The sequence below is a fragment of the Acanthochromis polyacanthus genome, chromosome 17, assembly GCF_021347895.1.
Source record: "Acanthochromis polyacanthus isolate Apoly-LR-REF ecotype Palm Island chromosome 17, KAUST_Apoly_ChrSc, whole genome shotgun sequence".
Taxonomy (NCBI): Eukaryota; Metazoa; Chordata; class Actinopteri; family Pomacentridae; genus Acanthochromis; species Acanthochromis polyacanthus.
This window is the reverse complement of record NC_067129.1, coordinates 10,035,074-10,061,334: the sequence shown is the minus strand read 5'-3', so window position 1 is coordinate 10,061,334 and position 26,261 is coordinate 10,035,074. Positions and strand designations below refer to the sequence as shown.

The 26,261-nt window shown below is 40.1% G+C and overlaps 2 protein-coding genes and 1 long non-coding RNA gene across 6 annotated transcripts in view; 1 reads left to right on the top strand and 2 right to left on the bottom strand.

Moving 5' to 3' along the window:
* The window catches only part of rxfp2a (relaxin family peptide receptor 2a), a 47,785-nt gene extending 45,628 nt beyond the window's left edge, over nt 1-2,157 (bottom strand). For 2 of the 3 annotated variants that reach the window (XM_051938073.1, XM_051938075.1), the window contains exon 1: nt 1,756-2,156. In XM_051938073.1, coding sequence (XP_051794033.1) covers nt 1,756-1,804 — 49 coding nt within the window. In that variant the 5' untranslated portion in view covers nt 1,805-2,156. Of the gene's footprint in view, nt 1-1,755 lie in introns of all 3 variants that reach the window. The other variant, XM_051938074.1, reaches the window with a different exon arrangement.
* Nucleotides 2,158-2,277: 120 nt separating this feature from the next.
* LOC127530714 (uncharacterized) lies at nt 2,278-5,582 on the top strand. Its single transcript, XR_007937393.1, has 3 exons — nt 2,278-2,374; nt 4,399-4,547; nt 4,628-5,582. It is a non-coding gene; the product is annotated as an uncharacterized LOC127530714 (long non-coding RNA).
* Nucleotides 5,583-21,316: 15,734 nt separating this feature from the next.
* Nucleotides 21,317-26,261, bottom strand: part of b3glctb (beta 3-glucosyltransferase b) — a 28,149-nt gene continuing 23,204 nt past the window's right edge. For both annotated transcript variants that reach the window (XM_022197059.2, XM_022197060.2), the window contains 2 exons: nt 25,904-26,048; nt 21,317-24,099 (listed from right to left, as the gene is read on the bottom strand). In XM_022197059.2, coding sequence (XP_022052751.2) covers nt 23,965-24,099; nt 25,904-26,048 — 280 coding nt within the window. In that variant the 3' untranslated portion in view covers nt 21,317-23,964. The remainder of the gene's footprint in view (nt 24,100-25,903; nt 26,049-26,261) is intronic.

The window sequence follows — 26,261 nt, the reverse complement described above, 5'->3', positions numbered from 1 at the left end:
AATATATCCTAAGTGGTGCTCTGCCGTCTTTCTGTGTTCGAACGACTGCAACCTCAGAACTGGAAATTGTCCGCAGGTGAACCAGCTTCCCTTTCTCCCCAGTTTTATCTGCTGTCTTTGGACAGGAAATATACAATCTGAATGCATCATCTGAAATATGTGTGGAAAAAGACTGACCTGAATCTGCAGTGACTTCGTCCTAATTGTCATTCTATACCAAGTGGCAGAAAACCACAGCAATTTCAAATGTTCTGTGGCTGATATTGCCTAAACCCAACAATGACCCAAGAGGAAAAAATGTAGAAATGCAATCACGTGTTTACTGCAGTGAGGATGTCGTGTGATTTGTATTGTTTGGAGATTACAGACTTGTGCATGTCATTTGTCAACGATGCCATCTTTGTTGATATATTTTATTTTTATTTTCCCATTTGGCTCGTTTGTTAATGGTTGAATTTATTAGAACCTCTGATCTTGTCAATATTGAGTTATGATTGCATCCAGTGGTGCATAAAGCAAAGAAAAAACATTTGCACAGTAACTGACCAGTACATTGGCATGTATGCATGTCACATTTACTGGTATCACTTTACTTGCATCCAAATTACTGCTGTCATAATATCAGATTTTCCTTGCACAATTATCAACCTCACAATAGCAATGGTTCCACAGTATCTATAGAAATCTGAAAAACTATGAGTCGTATTCATGTTTAACTTCATTTAATGGGTGTCTCGTCTCTATTGTGCACATAAATGACACTTAAAATAGGAGTGCAGGGAGGTGGAGAGACTCTGTAACCACAACTGAGCTGTATGTTGCTGACAGTTGACAGTTTTCATCAAGTCGAGTAAGCTATATTTGAACACAAACTAGTCTCAACAGAAAGCACCTCGTCCCTTAAACACATCAGCAATGACTGAACCACAACATGGAGCGAAACAACAATTTGCTTCTGTCAGTCTCGTCGCTTTGTGTGTTTTGGTGTGTGAAACAAATGCATACAAAAACCTCACGCAGCCAAACACGTGTGTCACTACAGGAGATGTGGAGATGAGTCACAGAGGTGGAGCTGGTGTGGGGACATGCGAGTGTGTGAGATGAATGAATAACATGAATTCGAGCACGATCCCCTGAAACTGTCTGTCCGGAAAACACAGCATCGGAACACACAGTCGCAGATTTTTCAGTTTGCCAGAGAACAAACAGAGGTCACATTTATTATTTATTCATAGGTACAGGGAATTGACAACTGACTGGATTCTCATTTAGTACAAAATAGAATACCATTAATAATTGAATCCTCACTCAATCACTGAAAAAGCAGCTGGAATTCTAACATGTGTGTCTCTGTTGTCTTTGTGAGATAAGGACCAACGACTCTGTTTCACGCCTGTCCATCTCCATACTCAGAAGACACAAGATTTCTGTCATTTTACTGCAGGACTTATGTAGATTCTACAGGACCAGAAAGAGTTCTGGAAGCATGAGCATCTCACTTACAGCAATTTATACTGAAATTGGTGTTGTGAAGAAATGTTTCCTCCACTGTGAACATCAATATTCATCTTGAAAAACAGCCTGATGAAGTTACAGGAGCATGCACTACACACTAGAATAAAACGGATCACTGGAATTGCCATGAAATGTGAAATGTTGGAGAAAGTGAGAGCTGAAAGTATCAAGTCCACAATAAACTCTGCGCTTTTCCTTGTATCTTAACATGCAAACTTCTCCACCTCCGTTTTTATTTACCTTTAGACTGGCTCAAACCGATGAGCAAAATGAACACCGGTACGTCCATCCTGAGAAGTTTTCCTGAGCTCCGACCGCAGCGACTCGGACCAAAAATCGCGGAAAACCCCCCCCCCCAAAAAAACAAACGACAAATCTGCAAGCTCGACAGATAAGTCAGCAGAAGTCCCAGACAGTTCGTCGACTTGTGTGTCAAAACACAGCCGACATTTAGTATTTAGAAGAGACCAAACAGAGCACCAAGCATGACTGAAGCTGAAAGCAGCGACGCGTAAAGTGAAACGGTAAAACCGTGCCCGTGCGTAAAGATGGTGACACCCTGACATCCCCAAAACCTGAAAGCTCAGTGGAGCTCAATGAACGCTCAGCTCTCTCGCTCTCACTCACTGTCTCTCTCTCTCTCTCTCTCTCTCACACACACACACACGCGCGTGCACGCACGCACGCACAGTTACGGTACACCAACCTCAAATCCTTTTTTTTTTTGCCACCTCTTCCCTGGCGTCTTCTTCTCCTTTTTTTTTTTTTTTTAAATTTTCTCACATTATTTCTGTCTCTCTGAGCAAAGTGTTAAGATTTCCTGCAGCCTGCTGTTGCTTACTCGGACCTTCTAATTGAGGTGAGCTGCTGGAGGTGACTGTTTTGTTTTTGTTGTTTCTTTACAAATCCTGAACTGATCCTACTGCAATTTCGCAGTTCCCTATATTTTCATTGTTTTACTCTGACATTTTGGGAAACAAGCTCATTTTCTTTCTTGCAGAATTAAATGTCACCAGTGTGCTTCCACACACATGATCTTTGGATTTGCTGGGTTTTCTTTTAGAGTATTAACCTCCATTTTCTTAAGTCACCGAGGTTAATTTGCATTATCCTTAATGCTGCAGGATGTTAACCTTAATATCTTTATGAGTACATTTGTAGCATCGGTCTTAATTATCTATTGGAAAGCACTTTGGCTCAGTACCTGCTTTTTAATTGTGCTGTATAAATACTGCTGACTTCAATCACATTCAGGCCTGCGTACATTATATATGAAGCTGGAGCCACAAAATACTTAGCCACCTGAGACTCAAGGAAATAACAGTGACTGGCCAAGAAATCATCTAAAAAATATGCAAAACCTCGAATTTTTACATTTTAGTCTTTGTCTAGATGTTGATTTCTCATTTCCAGCCTCATGTTAAGCATAGACTGTATAAGAAAGTCTAGGTTATTAAGCTAAGCTAACCTCAAGGGAGATCTCCGCTCTTAAAAGTCAACCTCTAGACATTGATTTAACCCCTAAAAACTCATCTCGGTGTACAAAAGTTACATATTTAGAAGCTGTTTACCCATGACAATAATCCCTTCCTGTCTTAAAATGGCTTAGATGTAACTCTACACTGCTGCTTCCTTTAGGATGTGCAGATCCATGAAGTCTCTCACCGCTCATTCACTGCAGCTCAAGCGAACCAGCTCTTCCTAAACACTGTAAAACTACTCCGTGCTACATAATGCCAAGTTGTAATATTGAAGCAACGCTCAGCCATAGTGTTTTCTGCGTATTCTGCTCATGATTAAGTGCAAATAATACATGTTGTTTTGATCGTAAGATTCTAAAGATGATTTTTAAAAGCTTATCTGTGTTAGTTTAGCACTCGGGGTAAGGCGACAAAGAGCATCGACTTCAAGGTTATGCTAGCCTCGCCGCGCTAGACAACCCACGGCAACATATTTAATTCACCAACACGATGTCGTCATGTTTTTCGTGCAGCTCACCACGAATGAAACCGGCTGTGGTAATCACATCTGAAAGTGGTTTATACCGGCGGATTCATGACGATCTAAGCTGTCCATCGGCGTTGGCGGCCGCCGATGGACAGCTTAGATCGTCATGAATCCGATGAATTCGCATAGGAAGTTAAAGAATGTCCGGCGGCCGCGGTGGCGGCTGCGGCGGCGGCCGCAAACGCCAATGGACAGCTTAGATCATCATGAATCCGCCGGTATAAACCACTTTCAGATGTGATTACCACAGCCAGTTTCGTTCGTGGTGAGCTGCACGAAAAACATGACGACATCGTGTTGGTGCGGACGAAACCGAAACAAAAACTTACGTCACAGTTTCACGAATCCCCGGGTTGCAAATAATATAAAGCTTGTCATTTACTTTATGAAAGGAGCAGCTTATTGGCAATTATTACATCGTGGTTCCTGAGGTTATTCAGATACATTAACAAAGTAATAATGGACATTTTAAGTGTTTTAATTTTGTGAATTAAGTTATTTAATGAGGAAGTAATTGACACATTAATTGAAAATGAAAATAACGATCAGTCGCAGCCCCAGTGCTGCAGCTTCACCTTTTTGTTAATAAATGTCTGATTGGCCCCGTCATCATTTAATACTTATCTGCTGTACTTTGAGCAGTTAGTATACAAGCTAATTACAACAGAGGCAATGAATGAACATGATGTTTTAAGCATCAACACTATTAAAGTTGCCTTATAATTATAGTGGAGTAATAACTTCAGTATTTATGTCTGAAATGTAGTGTCCCAAAAAAGACCCCTTTCCCTATATTTCTCCTCCCTGTCTCTCCCTCTGTCCCCCCCTTCCACTCCTGTCTCCCATCCTCTCCTCTGCCTCTGTTTTCCCCTCCAGTGCGACACCTGAGTGGAGCGCAGACTCACAGGTAATCAGCCATCTCCACGGGTCCCGGACAGCTGAGAGACATCACCATGATTACACACCGACAATAAGAAACCGCTCATCCTTCCACACCCTGCCAGATTGTTGAATACGACTACCTAGTCAGTTCGCTCTCTAGCCGCTCAGTAGTTCCTTGTGTTTTTGCCATGTTTAACGTTTCTTTGTTTTCTGCTTCGCCTAGACACCGCTGTCCTGGACCTTCCCCGCTGTGTTCCCTCGTCTGCCCCCCTGGAAATCATTCGGCACCGTGCATTCCCCTCCTGGACCCCCATTTGGCTCGGACTCCCTGAAAGCTGTACTTACTTTCATTCCTCCATTTAAAAACTACCTAATTCAGGGTTATACTGTTGCAAGTTAGCTGCTGTAGCGGAAAGGCTTTGTGGTAATTAAATCCCTCTTGGCCAAACAACGAAACATTTTACCAGTATTGCATTTGCTGTAGACTCGGAGAGCTGTAAAATTCTCCAGCTCTCTCAGATCCTGCTGGAGACGAACTTATTTTCCAAAGTTCAAAGACTTGATCGACTGCTTCAGATCAATTTACATCACTTTAAAACTTGTGCGCCCATTAGGACCATTTTCCTCAGCTCTGTTGAGATAAATGTAGGCCCGACTGTGAATGTGCTGTGAATAGATGTAAGTGGAATGATCACTTGCGATTTGGGGGAGAACTTTCCCAGATGAGAACAAGTAAGACTCATGTCTCTACAATTTCTCGAGGCTAAATTACAATCTCGTCTTCTGAGGCTGCTCTCAGTGGATAAATTATATTGAATCTTTGATCGATTTCTCACTGTGTTTTTCTTGAGTCTAAAAGAACTTGATCATTAATTCTAAAGGGCTGGCACCAACATGCGAGACACTGGATTCCCAATGCTAAGAGGCTGTGAAATAAATTGAATTTTTAGAGGAATAATGTTTGAGGGGGTAAAAACTCGATCCTATTTAGGTTAAATCAAAATAATATTCGCAAAGCACCTCAGAGTTTTAGAATGTAGAGAGTAGGATGCTGTAGCGTAAGAACACTTAGAGATTGAAAATGAAATTTATCACATCTAATAATTTAGCGGAGTTAAAAAAGATTTCTGCAATGTCAATAAAAAATATGAAACATGAATAAATTGATTGCCCAAGTACTTGCCTGTTCGAGTCTGAATTATTTGTCTACAATTACAGCATTGAATCTGAGCAGATAACTCTCACTCAGCCTTGCAAATCTGGACACTGCAATTGGATCACATTTTTCTTTGTAGAACTGTTCAAGCTTGGTCAGGATACACAGAGATCACGAGAGAACAGCCCCTTTCAGGTCCAAGCAGAAATTCTCATTGGATTACGGTCTGGGTTCTGACTCAGTGACTCCAGAATATTGATGTCTTTAAACCATTTCTGTGTGGCTTTGGGTAAACATGTCAAGTTATTATCTCACTGGAAAATCTTCTCCCAAGTGGCAGTTCTCTTGCAGACTGCACCAAGTTGCCCTCCAGGATTTTCCTCTGTGCTGTATTCATTTTACCCTTGACCTTCACAATCCTTCCAGGGCCTGCGGCAAAGAACATCCTGCATCATGATGCTTCAACCACCAAACGTCACAGTGGGCATGGTGTGTTTGTGATGATGTTCAGTTGTTGGTGGATCTAGTCAGATGGCCAAAAAATCAACTCTTGGTCTCATCATGACCAAAGAATCTTCCTCCAGTTGGCTTTAGAGTTTCCCACATGCTTTCTGGCAAACATTAGCACAAATTTAATATGAGATTTTTCAATCAGTGACTTTCTCTTTGCCTCTCTCCCTTTAAGCTTTGACTTGTTAAGAACAGGCAACAGTTGTCGTATGAACAGATTCTCCCTTGAAGCTGTCACGCCTTCAATTCTTCTTCCCTCATGACTTTCAGTAACCTTTTCAGTGAGTTGCTTGGGGCATTCTTTTGTCTACATGGCATAGTTTTAGTTACAATCACCAATTCACCTGTGACCAGACCTTCTAAATACAGGCGCCTTTATACTGCAATTGCTTGAGACACATTAACTGCACTCACCTGATCTACATATCACTGGTTGTGTGACTACTAGCACCAATTATGGCAGAGAATTATCAATATATTGTCTGCAGTACTTCTTAGTTCTACAGAGCAGTTTAACATATTTAACCTCATTCTTTTGATTTTATGGTGCTCAACTTTGCGGTTGTCATTACCAGGCAGAAATGGCAGATGCTTTGTAAGATTGAAAGCTCTTAAAATCCATCTACTGTGGACTATCTTCTCTCATTAGCAGACAGACAAGGTAAGAGACAATTGCAGGTGAGCATAATAAGAAAAATTAGCTGTTTAACCAGATTTTTCTTCATCATGTGCTGCTGTTGTGTTTGTAGTTTGTTGTACTGCCACTGAACTGTTCAGACCGTAAAAATAACAACAGCAGGTTAGCCTTTTCAGATTTAAACTCAAGACTTGAGATCTCTGTTTTTGACTTAGTTTCTCTGAAAACAACTAAAGCAAAATTATCATTAATAGAAGATTGGTGATTGACACATAAATGAATGCTAACCTAAAGCCTCACTGCATTATGTCATCTGCTCAGAGGATACTATCCAGGGCCACAATGTTCAGGACACAGGATCGTGCATGAGGTTTTGACAGTTTCTAATCAGAAAGGTGATTCTGCTCCATTTTTTTATGTCTATGATGCACTTATAGATTAAGAAATTGCTCTCTATTCTCTCTATTTCGTGATCAATAAAACTTCAAGTGTAGCAGAAATCCCTGACTCTGCTCCTCTTCCTCTTCTGAAGAGTCTAGAATAATTCAGCGGATGTCAAATTCAGAAAAATTCACACACAACACCTTGTTCTTCCAACTTCCTGGTTGAATTCTAGCAGTACAGCCATTCTTCCAATTATCCCCTACTGACTGTTTCCCACGCATTTCATTATGCATTTATGATGTGTCAAGCATTCCTTCCAGTGCCATTGGTTTTCAATCTGCCATCACCACTAGTTGCAGTGCTGGAGTTGCTGGATTGTGAGCCTGGAGGGGATTTTTAACGGCTGTAGTGAGCAACAGTGAAAAGATTCTCTGATATGAATCCCCGGCAAATCAAACAGCGAATACAGACATAAAGAGAAGGGAAGAAAGCATCCAGAGGCACCACAGAAGCTGCACAGAGATGGGCGTGTGTGATGAGCATATAAATGATGCTTTCAGAATCTCAACACTCGCGCGCCTTTTTATTCGGAGAGACAGCAGGTTACATTGACTCAGATGAGGCAACCAACGTGATAAGATTTCTCTGACCACATCCTGCAAAATGCTAGCCTAGCCCTGCTAGACCCATGTTCTGATGGCACAAGGGTCTAGGCACGCTCGACAGGGAGGGAGGCGGGCTAAAAGGTTGTCTATCAAATCACTCTGCAGCAATTGGGTAGGTATACAACCAATCAGCGCAACGAATAGGCTCCAAGAGCGCCGGAAATCAGAGGATACGGTAGTTCAGTGAAGCCTTATTTATACAGTCAATGGGTGAAGCTCAAGTGTATTACAGACATGTTAACAGAAAGATTATTCAGAGTCGGTGCTAATGGAGCTCAACGACTGTTGTCGTTTTTGTTGTTGACCCTGGCAGAGAATTAAATTTGTTGCCGTGGGTTGTCTCGCGTGGCTAGGCTAGTTGTTTCCGGTTGTTTCTGTCAGAATCGTCACGCCTCTGTCGTCACTTAGTTATGCCCGCCTTCTGACTCTACACTTCATGGTGATTCGTCCGGCCAGTTTTAGGAGAATCCAGCCTCGAGCCTTATGGAGGGTAACTAGACCCACCCTGGCAGAGAATTAAATTTGTTGCCGTGGGTTGTCTAGCGCGGCTAGGCTAGAAAAATGCTGTAAGATTGCACAAATTACACCGCAAGGTATTAGAGTCTTGACTAGAGTCCACATGAGGCTATGTCCTTCTACGTGACAGTTTGCATGCATCAATATTGTGAGTTTCTGGCTTTTTGCCGGCTCAGAAATTCTCTGTTCAAGTTGTATCTCTAATTCCTGTCTGAGCTTTTCTGAGAGCTCTTTTTCTGTGATACAAGAGCATGATAATGCTGTTAACCATTAACTCAGCTGTGAAAAGCATGAGCAGACGTGATGGAAAACAACTAGAGGGCGACTGCACGTGGGGAAAGATCGCAAATGTTAATGCAGGACATGCTGCTCTGATATTGTGATAATAAGCCTCCATGGTCGGCAATGTGAGAGCAAAGTCAAGCCAGATTTTTAACAAAGAATGACATATAGATCCATTACGGCGCAGCACTAGTCGAGGAAACAGTAGGTACTATATAAGTCAAAAAGGAGGAGGAAAGACCAGACCAATCTACCGCCACCTCTTTCTCACACATACAGAACAGCATACCATGCACTTCTTTGTCATAATATTTTATGGCATGTTCCCTCTTGCTTTGATCTTTATCCTTTATCGGCCTGTAATTCTACTCTGTCATGAAATTATCTTCACTATTTCAGCCATGAAATAATAAAAATGATGCAGAATGTTGAGCTGCAGAGATTTAAATAATGTCCAGTTGCACTCCAGCTAGGGGAAAGTTAACAAAAACTCTTCCTTTTTTTTGCAAATATCCTCTGTTGCAGTGTAATCAACAGCCAGGAGAGAGCCGGTCGTGCACATTTAATTCCCCAAGAAATAGATGCACAACTCTATTTCACAAAAGCAGCATGTGAATCACTTCCAAGTGTTAAAGCTGTCTAACTCACCACAAAGAAGATTAAATGATAAAAACAAAGCTATTCTGTACTCAAACTGTGTAATAGGAAATGAAAAGCTCCTTTGTGCCAAGAAATGAATTTACACCAGAAAACACCCGTTAGGTAGTTCATGTGTTGACTGCAAAACCCCCACAGAGCTACAGATTTGTTATCTGTATGAACATCAGCAGCCTCACTTCTGCTCGGGGGCACAATAGCTAAAAGTGGGTTGACACGTTGTAATGTACATGCCAGGTTAGACAAAGAGAGAACTCTGCAAAAACGTCAAAAAAAAAGATGATATCTCAGTTCCATTATCTGGATATTTTTTAGGATACTGTCCATCATCAGTCCCAAAATGTCACGGCACGGCAACACGATTGTGACAAATCTGACTAAGCAGTCACTTATCAGCTTTACAACATTTTACTGGCACTGTGCAACTGACCCTCAAACTGTTGAATGATAATGATGCTCTCATGCAGAGGAAGTTGGTAATTGCATTTTTGGCCCGAGGGAATGAGTGCTGAGTCGTGTGTCACTTTAGAGATTTTTCAGTGAAATGTTAAAACTGAACAAAACAAAACTGCTACAACTAAGTTCAGAGAGGAGAAATTATTTTTTTTCTCCACATTTTCAAACTTTAAAACGGGTCAATTTTGACTCGCAGGACGACACGAGGGTTAAAAGCGTACATTCACCTTTCCCAACATGCTGTTCATTACATTTTCAATCCATTTTAACAATCATACAAATTCAAACATTCATAAAATAACAACAAAAAACAACAACCAACTTGAAACGAGAAATTCATAAAGACTGTATTTTGGACAGTTATAGTGGATGTGGCAGTGGAAGATGAAGAAGAGAGAAAAAAATGAACCAAACTGGATGAATCACTGAGGCTACATCCACACTGATGCGTTTTCATTTAATGACTGCATTTGAAAACGATCTTTCCATTCAGATAAATGTTTTAGAATCCTGTGAGAAATATTCTCCGTCGTGCATGCGCTTCAAAACGCACATCACACGACGCATATTCACGTCCACTTGGGTGCTAAGTTGAAGAGTCAAAGTCAAAATCTTAAACTCCACATTCACAGACTCATAGACTTTAAAGTGTATTTCTGCTAGTGTGACCGTGTGTTTTAGGTCCAACTGTCCAACTATCAAACCCTGAAGTGCATCTGGGAAATATTTAATGTTATGTGCATTTTCTGTGAGTACAAACAGATTTTTCTGAGACACAGGACACGGCCACCGCAAAATAAACACAATGTACGGTAGAAATTCACAGGGAGGTTTATGTGTAAGTGGCAGCACCTGAGTCCAGATTTAATATGCATGCACTGTCTCCACTGTACATCTCCTTCTTCAGTTTTATATCACTTCGACTTCACAAAGTGACGCACTCCAACACCACAGTTATGTCTGCATGAGGCCTTAAGGTGAAGATTGTTTTCTGAGTCCCATGATCTCGGTGTGATGAGTCAAAGGAGGACAGTAGCTGCTCAGGAGGCAAATGTTTGTTTCTGTCAGCAAGTCGGTGTTTTTACTGAACTAAAACACATAAAAAAATAACCCTTGTACATGTGTGCAAGGCACAAATAATAAAAAAGATCCTCCTTTTACTTCTGTCTATTCGCTCCTTCTGTTCCTGTCTCTCCCTCATGACAAACAATCACCATTTTTCTGTTTCCCTCTGTTTCATGTTTCCTTTACACCACCTGCCTCTTTCTCCACCGTTAAAATGTGTCTTTGTCTGTTGCTTTTATTCAAATCATTTCACCTGTTCTCATGTTTCTCCCCTTCTTCTTAATTCTCAGTTTTCTGCAGTTTAAAGCTCAGACCTTTTAAGATTCATGGCAGACTGTTGGCTCTCAGTGACCTAAAATGCAAATTTTATGGTAAAAGAAAAATCCACTGTCCGGAGTGACCCTCCATCAAGCAAAGTACGTCAAACCATCAGTGATTAGTATGTAAACCTGAGCTAAATATGGCCTTTTAATTCACTGAAAGACAATGAGGAACATAAAGTGGTCAATATTCCTCATAGTAGCACGATTAACATTCAAAAGGTGTGCAGCTGCTCCCTAAGGTAATCTAAAATGAATGAAGAGCACAGATCAGGGTTCTTGAATCACACTGTCTCAAAGCCGTGCAATGTCAGGTTTCCTCCAAGAACAACCTGAGCTCTAAAATTCATCTTTAAATTGCAGTCTCTACCTTTACAATATATATGTAAAGAGCACTGTGCTGATTAATGCATCATGCATATGCTGCTCAACAGTAAATGCTTCACTGGCTGTAAATGCAATGCAGTCTTTTCACTGTATTACTGGCATTCATAACTTTACTCTTGGCTAAATATAGCTGTAAACATATATATGTATATTCAGATAAACAGACCTAAACAGACACAGTAAACAAGTGAATTATTTGTGTTCATAATGAAAATTTACTAAACCAAAGTGCATCGAATGAAGCTTTTCCATGAAAGCTTTTCCATTTCCAGTTTGTGAGATATAAACAAATCAAATCCAGACAAAAATGAGCATAATTAGGTCACATATGAATGCTGCTTTCGTGTGAGTACTCAGAACGTAATGTGCCATCATTAACTGCATTAGGAGTCTAATGATTATGTGTAACAGACGAGTGGCTCAGGGTGGTGTTTGTTCCTCAGCCGACATTGGCCACAGTTTTAGGGGCAGTTTTTTGTACTGGGAAAACAATCCTGACTGACCAAGAATGGCAGAGACTTGAGATACTAAAACAGATAGATAGTCAAGCCATATTTTTTCCACATGCAAACCTGCAGTTTAATCAAACAAAGGTCTCCAGGACAAGTTGAGCATGTGGGTGTTGTGTTCAGGGACACACCAAACATGTTTAACAGTATCATGGCTTGCAGCGCAGTCTTGATTAAGTCTCATGATTGCACTGATTAAAATTTTAGTGTCAGACAGGACAATACATTAGACTGAAGTCAACAAATCAGCTGCTGGTGTATTGTGGCAGTACAGATCAAGCTAACATAGCAACTTCAGCATGTAGTATATATGTATGATATATATTTTAGACTAAAGTTTCAGCATGCCGAGGCAGCTCCATAGATAAATGGTTTTAGTTTGGTGTAGAAGAACTTTACTGACATCTACAGAGTCCTGACCTCAGCCCCATCCATCTCTGCTGGAATAATGTGGAACACTGAGTCTGACTCCGTCCAGTTTCACTGTCCGACCTCATTAATGCTCTTCACTGAATTAGAGAAAATCCCTGCAGACAACTTTTAAAATGTTGAGGATATTCTTCTCAGCAGAGCAAAAGCTGTAATAGCAGCACTTTCTTAGCTATAAGATGCCCAATTTGTACAAAAATAGGGTTATTCAAGTGGCTACCGCAATTTAGCAGTGGCATTCAGGCAACAACAAAATTCAATACGCTGCCTGCTTAGTGTTCTGTAAGTCCACAAAATGAGGAGATGAAATTTCTCCCTTTTCTGCTTCAAACCACTTCGGTCTTTGGTACTTCTATGATATTTCAATGCTTCTGTGTAGAGTTCTTGGTGAACATGAATTAATTAAGGAGAAAATGTGAACACAGACGTTGATTTTCTATGACCAAAGCCACATTGTGTTGCATATAAAGTCAGTATTACTGGGAAATCATGAAGTGAATGATCTGTTTGCAAAGCGGTCCTGTTTTAACACTGGAACGCCACAAAAAATGACAATAACCTGCAAGGAAATATGCCACAAAGCAGGTTGAAGCCATGAAACTGATAAATGAATACTCAAACATGTGCATCCACAATTCACCACTTTGCAAATCCCCGCTATAAATCCTTCACGATGCCCGAGAACAACCAAAAAGCTCAATGCAATGACTAATGCAAATATTCCAAAATGATAACGATAGCAGCCTGAGGGCAGAAATTAGCAGCAGGCTGACAGCTTGACATTGTCCAAACAGGCTAACAAAATGTGTAACGCAGCAGTAAAACAGCCAACAGTGTCAGCAAGCAGAATGCCAAGGACACAAACACAGAATAACACAAGCCACAAACAGTAAATACTCAGTGTGGTTCAGAGAAGCAAAGATTCTTGTCAACAGTTAAATAACCCTCGTTTTTTTGTTTGATATAATAAGTAGCTGAGAGGCAACTGCAGACTGAAATGAATTATTTTTCTAAAAAGTCTTTTCAAGGCAACTGTGGTCACTGAAATGCTAAATGAGCAGTAGTTCAAGGACAACATTGTTCGAGCAGAGTAGCAAATGAGCAGCAAAGCTCTGAATGGGTTTAATATGTAGGAGTTTTGTTAAGTAGAATTAAAGTTCCTCAAGCACAATAGACATGTTTGTTTAGAAAATGGTCATAAATAACAGGAAAACTCATAGATTTCTAGACCCTGGTTGTAAGCAGTGATTCTTTGAGTTACTGTCAGCTATCTATCATCTTGGACTGGTCTGCCCATTCTCCTCTGACCTCTGGCATCAACAAGGCATTTTTTCACAGATAACTGCAGCTCACTGGATATTTTCTCATTTTCAGACCGTTTCCTATAAACCCTAGAGATGGTTGTGCATAAAAATACCCATTCTGATGCTCGGTTTGACCTTCAGTTAGCTGTCTTGACCGTGTCTGCCTGCCTCAATGCATTGAGCTGCTGCCATGTGATTGGCTGATTAGATATTTGCATTAACCAGCAGCTAAGCAGGAGTACCCAACGAAGCGGCAGATGAGTCTAAGTTTGCTCTGTTGTCTTTCTCGTCTGCCTCATAGTTTATCTTCTGGACTGAACTGCTCTGCTGTCTGACATTAGCATGCTACTGTCATCTCTGTCTCGGAGACATAGCTGAATGCTTTCTTCGCGTTAATCTGTGTGTCCACAAAAACATAAAGTGCCAAGAAAGTCGTTTGGAGCACCTGGTTTTCAGGGTAGCATCCAAAACAGCAGATGGATGAACGATGCTGAAGTATTTCAGATGTGATGCACAACACTGACTGACCGCTGAGTCCCGTGTTTACTTAGCAGACATCAACACGTACATCACTGCTTTGTCTTCTCTGTATCAGTTGTTATCACTGAAACAACAGAAAAGACTGGACAGCAGCTTTTTTTGAACAAGCTGATCTGACAGAATTTGGCTTTATAGAATATGCTGGATATAAACAACAGCTTTGTCTGTTGTTTTAATGAAATACACTGACCGAGTGAATTGAGGTCATTGGTTTCATCACATAAAAAGAAGCGTTCACTTTTTTTGATGCTCTCCTGATGCTGCTGATAGTCTGTGTGGCTCAGCGGATTCCTATAATTTTGTGTCTTCTGCTTCAGTTACTTGTTCCTGATGATTTCCATAATGCGTTTTAGGTGTGGGTTTTACACAGGATTTTGCAAACATAAAAAAAGAAGTGAATTTTAGTCAAAGTGACAAAATGCAACCAGCCTAGAAATCACAGACAATAACGACTAGTTCTAGTTTTATCTTCCTACACACCAAATTTAAAATGAAACTATGAGGTTGAATTGCTGACTCTTTTATGCATCTTCACCCAGTTTTAGGAGAGTGTTTCAGAGTAGTGAGCCACACAGAAAAGGTATGTTTTTATTAGTGATCTAGTCTCAGTCCAAATCAGAAAAAATGCAAAAACTAAATGGAAAAATCCCCCCCAAAAAAGTAGAAAGACGTGCAGATGGCCGCAGCTCAAGAATAACGCCAAGAAATTCAGCTAACATCTGAGTTGAAAACTTCAACCAGTTAGTAGCTGAAAAATACATTTTCAAGGTGGACTTGTGTGACTTTGTGCTGTGAAAAAGTAAAAAAACACCTAATTTAATTCAGGGCAAAGCATGCAATACTATCCAGTTACGTCTTCTTTTTCTTGGCGTATCAGAATGATGCTCTGAGGACTCAAGAACATGACAGAAGAAACAGGATATGAAAACAAAAGCAAGCTTCACCTACAAAAAGGGCTGTAAATCCGGGAAGGAACAGATGACGGAATGGGAAGAAAGAAAGGAAGAAAACCAAAACTGTGTGTACATGTTAGGAGGAGTCAAAAAAGGACCCACTGCAGACACTTTAACTTTAAATAAAGTTACAAGCAGAATAACAGAAGACGTCTGGAAGTAAAGTCCAAAAGTAAAGTCCAACCAAAGCTCTCAGCTCTAACCCTCTTTAAATCCACTCAGTCATGGTGGACCATCTGGTGCCAACGTCAGTATCTGAAGACCATATTAAGCACTAAATCTGGACAATGCAATTTATCTGTTGATATCAAACATATAAAAGGGGCTAAATATTGCTCAAAAATACTGCCTGTATAAAGGAGCAGCATTGCTGCATCCTTCGCTTGGCTGCTCCCAAATCAACTGTGATTGGTTTAAAGAAATACAAACACACCAAAACATGTTTTTCTCTCTACAGCAGAATCATATTGAGGTGCAGCAGACGCCCGGCTGTGCAAGACTAAATGATGAGGGATTTGCTGCCGATGTTCTTTCTGTGGCTGTAACTGAAACTCAGGGGCAGAAGCTTCATAATGTTAAGCTGTTTCAGGCAATGTTGAAAGATTTAATGGAATATATTGTATATTGTATATTGTAGCTATGATGAAAATTCATTTATGACACTGAATAATTCATGTCATAGAGTGCAAATATGGTTCAAGCAAGATTCCTAACTGAATGTCTTCAATAAAACAACTCAACATCATTCTTCATTGTTCTACTTGTACTTGCTTGACTTTCAAAATAACTTCACTAGCAGCAGTTCTTTTTCCTTTTCTAGCCTTCCTGACCTCTAAATCCTCTTTCTTGGGGAAACATGATCACTCTGCACATTAGTGCTCCAGCAGCTACTCAGCTTGATTTTCTGATACCTTCTTTGTGTGGGGTGAACTAAAACAATCTGAGCCTTTTGTAATGAGTGAGAGGGACCTCTGAGAGTTAATTTTATACAAGCTCATCCTATTTATTCAGCCAGTTTAGAGTTTTAATTATGACAGTAATTACTTAGAAAATAAATTGTAAACAAAAACATTCTCTTCATCCAGGCTTCTTGAGGTTGTTGCTGCAGTCCCGCTTTCCCCTCCACTTGAAACGCCTGACTGAGATAATCGATTTATGCCTTAAATTAAAACGTCCAGCATGAGAGGAAAAATACATTTTTAATTGCACAACATCAAAAATATGGCGGTCTTCAGGGAGGTGAACATAATACATTTCTTGAATGAGATTCAAATCATGAGTCAAAAAAAGTACCTTCTTTTGACAGTGCCAGAAAAATAACGGGTTTATTTTTTGATAAATAATATGATAAACACATGACTCGGCAGCTGTGCCTTTCAGGCATTAAAAGTGAGAATAGAAGCAAGTGGTTCATTATCATCAGTCATTCAGTGGGTTAAAATCTGGGGGGAGATCTGTGTGTACTTTGAGAGTGATTAATTGCTCCTCTGATATGCATCAAAGCTTGCAGCAGTGTTAAAAAAAACACATTTTGTAATCAGACTGTTCTCACATTGTTCTGTACGTGTTGCCAACATGTCCTCATTTGTTTTTGCCGCATCTTTAGCACTTAATGAATCATTTGTGTGGGCTGATCAGCACTGATCACATCTATTCCCAAACTAGGCCAGACGAGTGACACTGACGGTCTTCGGCTGTGATGATGACACACAACTCCCTGACGAGAAAGGAGAGGAAAAAATAGCACAGAATACAAACACTTGACCTTACACATGGAGATACTTTGCAGTTTTATTTCAATTCAAATATGGTATGAAGTGACACACACAATGTGGAAGAAACACCAGACAACAACAGTGAGTGTAGCCTGTTACAAATTCAGAAGTTACTAAAAGTCAGATCGTCAATATCTCAACATGAACATGTTGTCTAACATTAAACTGACCAATCCTTCAACTTCATTCTGGAGGTCTTTCAGAGTAAAACAGTGGAGAATAGATGTTGTTGCACTTCCCATTCAGCAACACAAAACAAAATGCATCCTGCTCCACTACATTAACAAAAGCTGCTGAAAGGAAGCAAGTAAAAGGTAAAAGTTTACATTCTATATACACGATAATCCTGAGTGCATCAGAGGAAATAAAATAAGATAAAACGTGTGTGGCAAGAATCCATCCATCCATCCATCCATCTATCCATCGTCTTCCACTGATTCAGGGCCGGGTTGTGGAGTCTGCAGGTGAAGCAGGCTGTTCCATACGTCCCTCCTCCCAGCAACACTTTCCAGCTCTTCCCGAGGACTTCCCAGGCCAGAGATATATATCCTCCAGCGAGTTCTGGGTCTGCCCCGGCATCTCCTCCCAGGCGGATGTGATCGAAAAATCTCCAAAGGATGTCTGCCTGAAGGCATCCAAATTAGATGTCCAAACCACCTCAACTGGTTCTTTTTGATGCAAAGGAGCAGTGGCTCTACTCTGAGCTCCGTCTGGATCCTCTGGATGTCTGAGCTTCTCATCCTATCTCTAAAGCTGAGCCCAGCAACCCCATGGAGGAAGCTCATGTCGGCCGCTTGTATCCGCGATATTGCACTTTCAGTCATGACTCAGAACTCATGACTCTAGCGGAGGGTTGGAATGTAGGTAGATGACTATATTGAGAGCTTTGCATTGCGGCACAGTTCCCTCTTCATGGCGGGTTGGTACAACTGCCTATCCATCTCTTGCTCCATTTTCTCATCACTTATGAACAAGATCCCGAGATAAGCAAATCACCCCCAACCCAGAGGGAGCAGTCTAATCCCTGCTGCTTCACACTCGGCTGCAAACCGCTCCAGTGCATGCTGAAGGTCACAGTCTGAAGAAGCCAACAGAACCATATCATCTGCAAAAACAGAGATGCGATCCTGAGGTCCCCAAACCAGAGAGCAAGAATCCTAACATTGCATTTCCACTGTGCTTTGAGAGTATCAGAGGACAGCATCAATTAGCAGCCTGGTGTCACTTAGTAAATATATGTAACTGAAACACATGGCATTCTGATTTACTTATTTTCTTCACTTTGTAAAATTTAGCAAACAGTTTTATGAGTTTAGGAGTTTTATGATAGTTTTCAATGGGGTTTAGTCAGGTAGAAAGTGGAGAAAAGTCGAAAACAGAGAAACAAAACCTGGGAAATAAAACCAAACTTCATCTGCTTAACTCCTCTGGTAAACAGAGCCTCTGATCGTCCAAACCAGCTGGTCTGAAATGTTTCTCCTGAGGAAGACCCGACAAAGCTGCTGTCAGACATTTTCTGCTTCAGCACATCAGACATTGCAGATACAGCAGAGCACAGGAAGTGGACCTGCTACTGACTTATTCAATAAAAGCTTTGGTTTGTCCTTTAAAAGTTGTGTTTAAAGATGTTCATGCAGCAGACAACCCACTGTTGCAAAAAAATTGATCAAGCTTACACACCCAGTGGCTTGTCCTGCCCGGCAAGATGAGAACATTTGTATTTACTGAGGCCTAACTTCAATCTCCACGCTACCGGACTTCGAGGCACGTCACCGCTAATTGTCTAAGCTTAGAGCCTCCTCACTCTCAAATCCTCAAGTGCATAAGGGATCTGATGCCAATTTTCCAACACTATTATGTATCCGTAGACCCTCTTGAAGGATTTACCCATACGTAGTTCAGAGCAAAACTGGTGACACACCCAAATCAAGCATCAATGGTGCAGCAAAGAATCCTCTGGGAAGTTTGTTTTTGGTCCATTTGTGTAATTGTTTGAATTTCTAGTCTAAAATCCACATCCATCAGGGGTTTCAAACATGATTGCCAAAACCAGCCCGCCAGAGGGTCCAATCCGGCCCTCGAGGTCTAAAAATTACAGAGCATAATTTTTTTTCAATTTTTTTGTCTCTTTGTTTTGTTTCGTGTCGTTTGTCTCTTTTGTTTCTCGTTTTTCTCGCGTCTCATTTTTGTAATATTTTGTCTTGTTTCTTGTCTGACTTTTGTCATTTTGATCATACGTTCAGTTACAGATACCTGTGACTAAAGGTTCTGTTCCATTGTAGACACTCTGTGATCTGTAAATTATAATGTGTAAATAATAAACTGAGGCATAATGCTGAAATCAAAATTATTTTTCTGAGGAAATTTCAAGTTGTTCATGTTTTGTAAAAAGATAATTCCTTAAATGTGGACTTTTTTTTGCACTAAAACAAAGGAAAAAATTGGAGTTGTCATTATTTATAGGTTATTTTGCTGTGATTTTACTGTTTCGGCCCACTGGAGATCAAACTGGGCTGAATGTGGCTCCTGAACTAAAATGAGTTTGACACACCTGACATAGGATTTATAGATATTCATGACTTTTCTGGCTTTTAGTAGTTTGCTAAAATGTATAAACACCACAAAGAGCAGCAATTTTACTAATTTACAATCCTTTTTATACCATGTCAAGGCTTCACAATCGCACACACTCTGCACTAAAGCTGAAGTATGGCTGAGGTCTATGGGGGTTTCATTCAGCTCTACTTGTGACACACAGCTATGTATGCGGCTTTAATCTTTCCTTTAATACAGAAGTATATTTTGTGGAAATATCCATGTTGAAAAAGGACATTTTTACCTAACAGTTTACTGCAGAGAAGGGGAGAGGCTCAACAGCTGCAGTATAAGCTTTCTGAATACATGTCAGTGATTAAATGTTGCATCAAATTACCAATTAATCAGTTATTGCTGGCTCCACACATTTGCTGGAAGAAAGATTATGACTTCAGCATGTTGGGTTTTAGCCACTCCTGCATGCAGCCTTGATTAATGATTATTCCCAATTTAAAATTTGCTGGTTTATAGCTTTAAAATCTTAGTTCCAAACTCACTAAAACAGGCCAGGAGTGACAGAAGTATAAAGAACAAACAGAATGCTGAATGAAAGATCCACAGAGCCATGACTAAACCCTGACTGATTTCTAAAATGCTCGAAGCGCAGTCAAACTGATTTACCGTTCATTGATGGAAACTGGAAAAAACAGGGGAGCACCAGAGGAACCTGAGCGATGCTGCTGCTGCTGCTGCATATTTAAAGCTGACTTGGACTGAGAGCAACGTGGGCTTCCTGACTGCTTTGTTTGTTAGTGAACCGCAGAGCTGGAGATGCTTTGTGTGCATCAGTGAGACCGAACGCGCACGAGTTTGAGACATCTTACAGATTTAATGATGCGTGTGAATGAAAGACGGGAAAGGCGGGAACGCGGTGAACCATTTTTGTGAAGTTTGCAATGCTGCATTTGCACAAAAAAAGAGGAATGCAATGATAGTTGCGGAGCTGTGTGACATCCCCTCAGATGAATCCTGAAAAAATGAAAATTAAACATTTTGAGAGAACAAATGAGAGAAGACTGAGAACAAGAACACCTAATTCTTTCTTTCCCAGTGTATTGTTTGCAGACTTTCATCTGAACAGAAGCATATTTATGAGTGCTAATCGCATCAATTTAATGAGAATTCAAGTAATTATTCCCTGATTTGGTGAATAATGCATCACTAATACACTCATTGTTTCACACTGAAAATGTATTACAACAGCAACCAACCGGCATCACAGGAGAAACTGTCACCATGGGTTATCAATACTCTTGTTGCTATAGTAACTCATGTCATGGTGACATGCTAGTAAGATCCTTCTTCAGGGATTCTGGTCTCAAAGAAGATAACAAACCAGAAGAAATGAAAGACACACAGACTGAAGGAGAGAGAAAGACAAGCAGAAGCACCAGGGAGTGAAATCACCAATGTGCTGCTCCATAAGCCTCTTTTTTATACATCTTAAATCTTTATTAAAACTAAAAAAAAAAAAAAAAGTATTTTTCTCTTTTTGAAGGTATGATTCACAGACAAATGGGATCACATGAGTCAGCCAGCCACCACTACCAAGGTGCATCTCTAATATATTTCAACTTTAACTATGACAGTTTATTGAGATCAAGTCTATTTGTTGAGTGAATCTTGGCTAAATCCGCAGCATAATTCTGTTTACTTTGTGTGTCGTACAACAACATACAATTTTCACCCCCTTCACAAACTTGTCACTCCGTTAAGAGGCAAAAAGAGAGGAAAAAAACACAATAAAAGGCTCGTTTTATCAAAGAAATATCTGAATTTTACATGAAAGTCTTCTTTAATTCAGGAAAATAAGTGTTTTTCACAAAAACAGCTGCTGAACAGTGTTTTAATTCAGCTGTGGCCCTAATTACTCAAACGCACACACACACACACACACACACACACACACACACACACACACACACACACACACACACACACACACACACACACACACACGGCTGACTCACATTTACACAAATAAAATTATGCTAAAATGTTCTTCCATTAGAGACTCATTCACAAAATAGCATGTGGTAAACAAGGAAAAAGAAAACTCATCAAAATATGTGTGCACAACTTTTCAAGATGAATTCAGTTACATTACCCAAATCACAAACATAAGACAACAGGACATAACACACCCGCTGAACACACACCTCACCCCCCTTCCCTCAGGACATAGATACAGAACACTGAGAAGCCTGATCCCATCTGTTATAGCAACCCTTAACAAAAGGCGATCTGGCCAGAGTGAAAAGGACACTTACACGTTGAATAGTGTTTTTGTACTGTCCTGTCAATGTAAACCAAGTGGAATGCTGCTGTGGACAAGAATTTCCCCACAGGGACAATAAAGTCTTACAAAAATATATATATATTTATGGATGCTGATCTCTCTTGGCTGGCTTGGGATTAACTCAGTATCCCTACAGAGGAAGAGGAGGCGGTGGATGGAAGGTTGTTGAGTTAGATCGGGGTTTCTGCAGAAATCAGCCACTCAAATTTAATCTTTTATAATGGCATTTAAATGATATACTGTAAAAATTTTAATGCCATGACCGTGAACTCAACAAATTACATGGGTTTGTTTTTTTGAAAGATGATTTTTATATGGAAACTGTCCCTTCATTTCACTATTTCTGAATCTGGAAACCACCCCTGACCAGTCATTCTCTGAATTCCATGTTTTCAACCATTTTTTTGCTGGAATTTGCATTTCCCCATTTCCCAGCTATCCACCTGGTCCAGCCTGCTGGCCACTTTCCAAACACACTGTTTTTGGTAATTGTACCCGATCGGCCAGAACAATTATCACAAAGCTTCAGCATGTTTACGCAAATGTACATATCTGACAAATCGCAGTCTATAATTACCGGTACATATTATTATATTACTATTATCAAATATTTTTCTTGAAAACTACATAAAGAATTTTTAATGCCACTGAGAATCAAATTTAATTATTTTTAATGCCATTTAAGGCCTTACAGCCATGGCCATAAGTTTGGACACAAGTACCATGACGCTTGTGAATCTTAGAAAATACCACAAAATTGTCACTTACAATATAAATACCAGTCACAGCCATCAACCAAAATGAAATATATTTCATTTTGGTTGGTCCAAACTTATGGCCATGGCTGTATTTTTAACAAAATCAACTTAATGGCTATTAATGCTTTTTAATACCCTGTAGATGTCACTATGTTCAATATGAAGTAAAGAGCCAATTGGATCTTAGACTTCTGATTGTGTACTTATTAACAGCTCTTATTTCTTTTCTTTCTGTGCTACAGTAAGATGACAGTCAACATCTTTAGCTTTTATTTATCATACAGATATGAGACGAGCATCAATCTTATCTCCACAAGAAAGACATGCACTCACTACACAATGTAGAAAAACAATCGGAACATGTTGGTGCTGGTATTTTTACTTGTTTGGTAGATGTCAGTTAAAACCTTAAATTGAAGGATCAGAAATCAAAGCTATTGTACATTCAGGGCTCCTGTATTATCTGTCTTTTAGCTGCATTTTTTGCAATAATTGCATTGTTAAGAGTATCGTTTTATCTGTTGCTTCATTTTGTATTGTTTTGTTTGCCCCTCTCATGTCCTTACCTGCCTAAATAAATAACATCTAATGCTCCGTGTCTCTGCACCGATCATTCACATGTTTAATCTTCTTCATATGACTCTTAATTATCCAGGTCGTGGACAACTTGCCATTAGCACAAATACATTTCTGGATAAATTAAACATCTTGGCTCATGGTTTTGTTAAACTAGAAATCTGTGAGGTAGTGACAGAGGCGGACTCTGGCAATCTAAGCAGCAAACAGTGCAGCTTTAAGCAGTGATTAAATGAAAGTCTGTACAGTTTTTGGTGAGTCCAGAAATGGACAATCAAATAATTTGATCAAGACTAAAATATCTGGACAGTTGTTGGACAATGCTGACCAGAATAATGACTGGTCATCATGAGATTCCTTAATCTCTCATTGCTCATCAGTTGAAAATTCCATTTTATCGAAATACTTTGATTTACGACGAAATACTTGTTAAAATAAACAACATGTCCATGACTAAAACAGTTGTAGGGTCAGTTTCACATCTAACGGAGGCAGAAAAACATGAAAACCCACTTGGCAAGTGCGCTGTTTGGAGATTTTTTGAGCTCCGACTCAACGACAGGTCATTAAACTGAAAGCATGAATAAAATGAGGCTAAAGGTTACTGTAGAGTGACATACTTAATTTACTGTGACCTGTTCTTGTAACACATAGTCGTATTTTATTTATCCAAATCAGTGTAGAAAACTTCCCTGAAATTCTGGGGTGCTACAGTGATGACAGCAGTGGATGCCGTTATTCTGTGCAAATTTGGATTCTGCTCGTCAACAACATACCCGCAGTGTTTCTACAGTTCGTCTCGTGGCTGTGTGTCTTGCAGCCGCTCTCTGTAGACGGCCACGGGGTTTATGTTCCAGTGCTTGTGGAAGGAGATGGCCTGCTGCAGGGAGATCAGAGTCTCAGGGTAGTCATCTGGTCGGGCCTACAATGTCAAGAACAAGTGGTTTGTCTCTGTGTGGGCAGCTTTATTGTGTGTCTACATGATGATTTACTGGATTACTGGAGTCACCGTGTCTATTGTTCTGGGCTCACACGTCTATATTCTGTTGTGATTGTGATTTCAAACCAACCGAGGAAGACAAGCATGACCGGAGCATTACGCAAGGTATCGTCTGATAAAGGCTAGTGTCTTCTATTTGGCTCCCATCAACACTTGGGGCACTTTAGGTTTTATTGAGCCTTTCTTCGTACTGTTATTGAGCCATGTGAACAGGGTGACAGATGGCTTGCTTCGACCAAAAAGTCCCTTCTGAATCCCCATCAGTAAAACATTTTAAAAGCCTGGGTGACAGAAAGTTAAAGAAACCCCTTCAAGTGGAAATCAGCTTCTATTTTCCACTTTTTAAAAATGTCCTTATGGTGTTTTTTATAAGGTAGAAGTCACGTTATAAGTGAAATAGGCAGTCAGTGCCACAGCTGAGCATCATTCCACCTTGAACTTACAGTATTCTGATGACAAAAGCAAGGATTTAGACTTCCACTATAATCGGATGGGGCTTTCCGAGTCTTTCTTCTTCTTCAGAACTGGTCTTCAGCCACTGTGTCTATTGCTCTGGGCTCAAACTTCAATATTCTGTTGTGACTGTGTACGGTGCATACAGTGGTCCCTCGTCTAAGGTGGGGTTAGGTTCCAGAATGCCCCACGACAGGCGAAAATCCACGAAGTAGTGACCTTATGTTTATCATATTATTTATATATATATATATATATATATATAAATTATGATTTTATAAACCCTCCCCACACTCTTCTGAACCTTACAAACCACCGCAGATCAACACTATATGCAGCGATCAGACGTTGATGTGAAATGGAGAAGGCCAGACGCTGAACGCTGCTATATAAAGGAAACAGAGGACACTGATGCTACGGTCACTGAGCCAATCAGCACCCAGCACTCTGCGCTATGCATTTTTTTCCCATTTAATATTCTTTTAATATGTTTTATTTATAATGTTTTTTACATTGTTTTCACTTTTTTAGGCTAGAAAATGCTTTTGCCACAAAATAATTAAAATAATAAATATATAAAAATATACAAAACTAAATACATACAATATAAAAAGCCACGATACAGTGAGACCACGGAAGGCGAACTGCGATATGGCGAGGCACCACTGTATATGACCAAACTACATTAATCATAGGTGAGCTGGTGTGTTCAGGCAGCAACTTGATAGATTTCTACTTTCTAGGAGTAGAGTTACATCTAAACCGTTGAAAGGCAAAAATAGATCATTCTCATTAAAAAAATAAAATAAAAACTTCTAAATACAGAAACTTGATACACAGGGATCACTTTTAAAGGTTAAATCAACATTTGGATTTTGATTGTGACATGTTCAGTTTACAAACGCACGTTGGAACGCATCCCTCTTTAATATTGATATGAAAATCATGCCTTGTATTTCACATTTCTACATGAACAGCTGATGCTGTGTGCACTCACCAACAGATTCTCTGTAGGTTATGCAATTATTTGGAATTTGTTTAACAGGAAGTGTATAAACCGTAAGAAGAAAATTGGATTTTTCTATAATGCGCACCATGTTGTGCAGTCCTTTCGCCTCTTCATAGAACTTTATCCCATTTTGTGGTGAGCAACATGCCGTCTAACCTTGTTCTTTATGAGTATATATATCAGTATTTAAGTTAAGGGAGTCCACCGCTAACATGTTAAGAATATGAACTTGCTTGTGTGTGTGTGTGTGTTGTTGTTGTGTACCTGGTGAAACAGTGGACTGTGTGTGATAGGAACCCCGAGGGATGTGAAGCACCTGCCGATCACCATGTCATCAGGAGCATCGTCACTGTAGCAGCTGCAACCAGAGGAGAGCAGCCTGGACACAGCCGTCCTACTGAGAACCATCCTAAACACACATATAGAGCGTTCAGTATGCGAGAGGAAAATAAAGCAGCAGAACATTCCAGAGCAACACACAGAGAATCCAGAGAGCCTTTCCCACAGCTGTAAATTTGGTAAGAAACAATTTCAGAAAACAGCTAGCCCAAAACTCACACCTAAATGTCTGCAGATGTTTACTACAAAATGACCACTCACGGCTTTCTTGGACACAACAAGA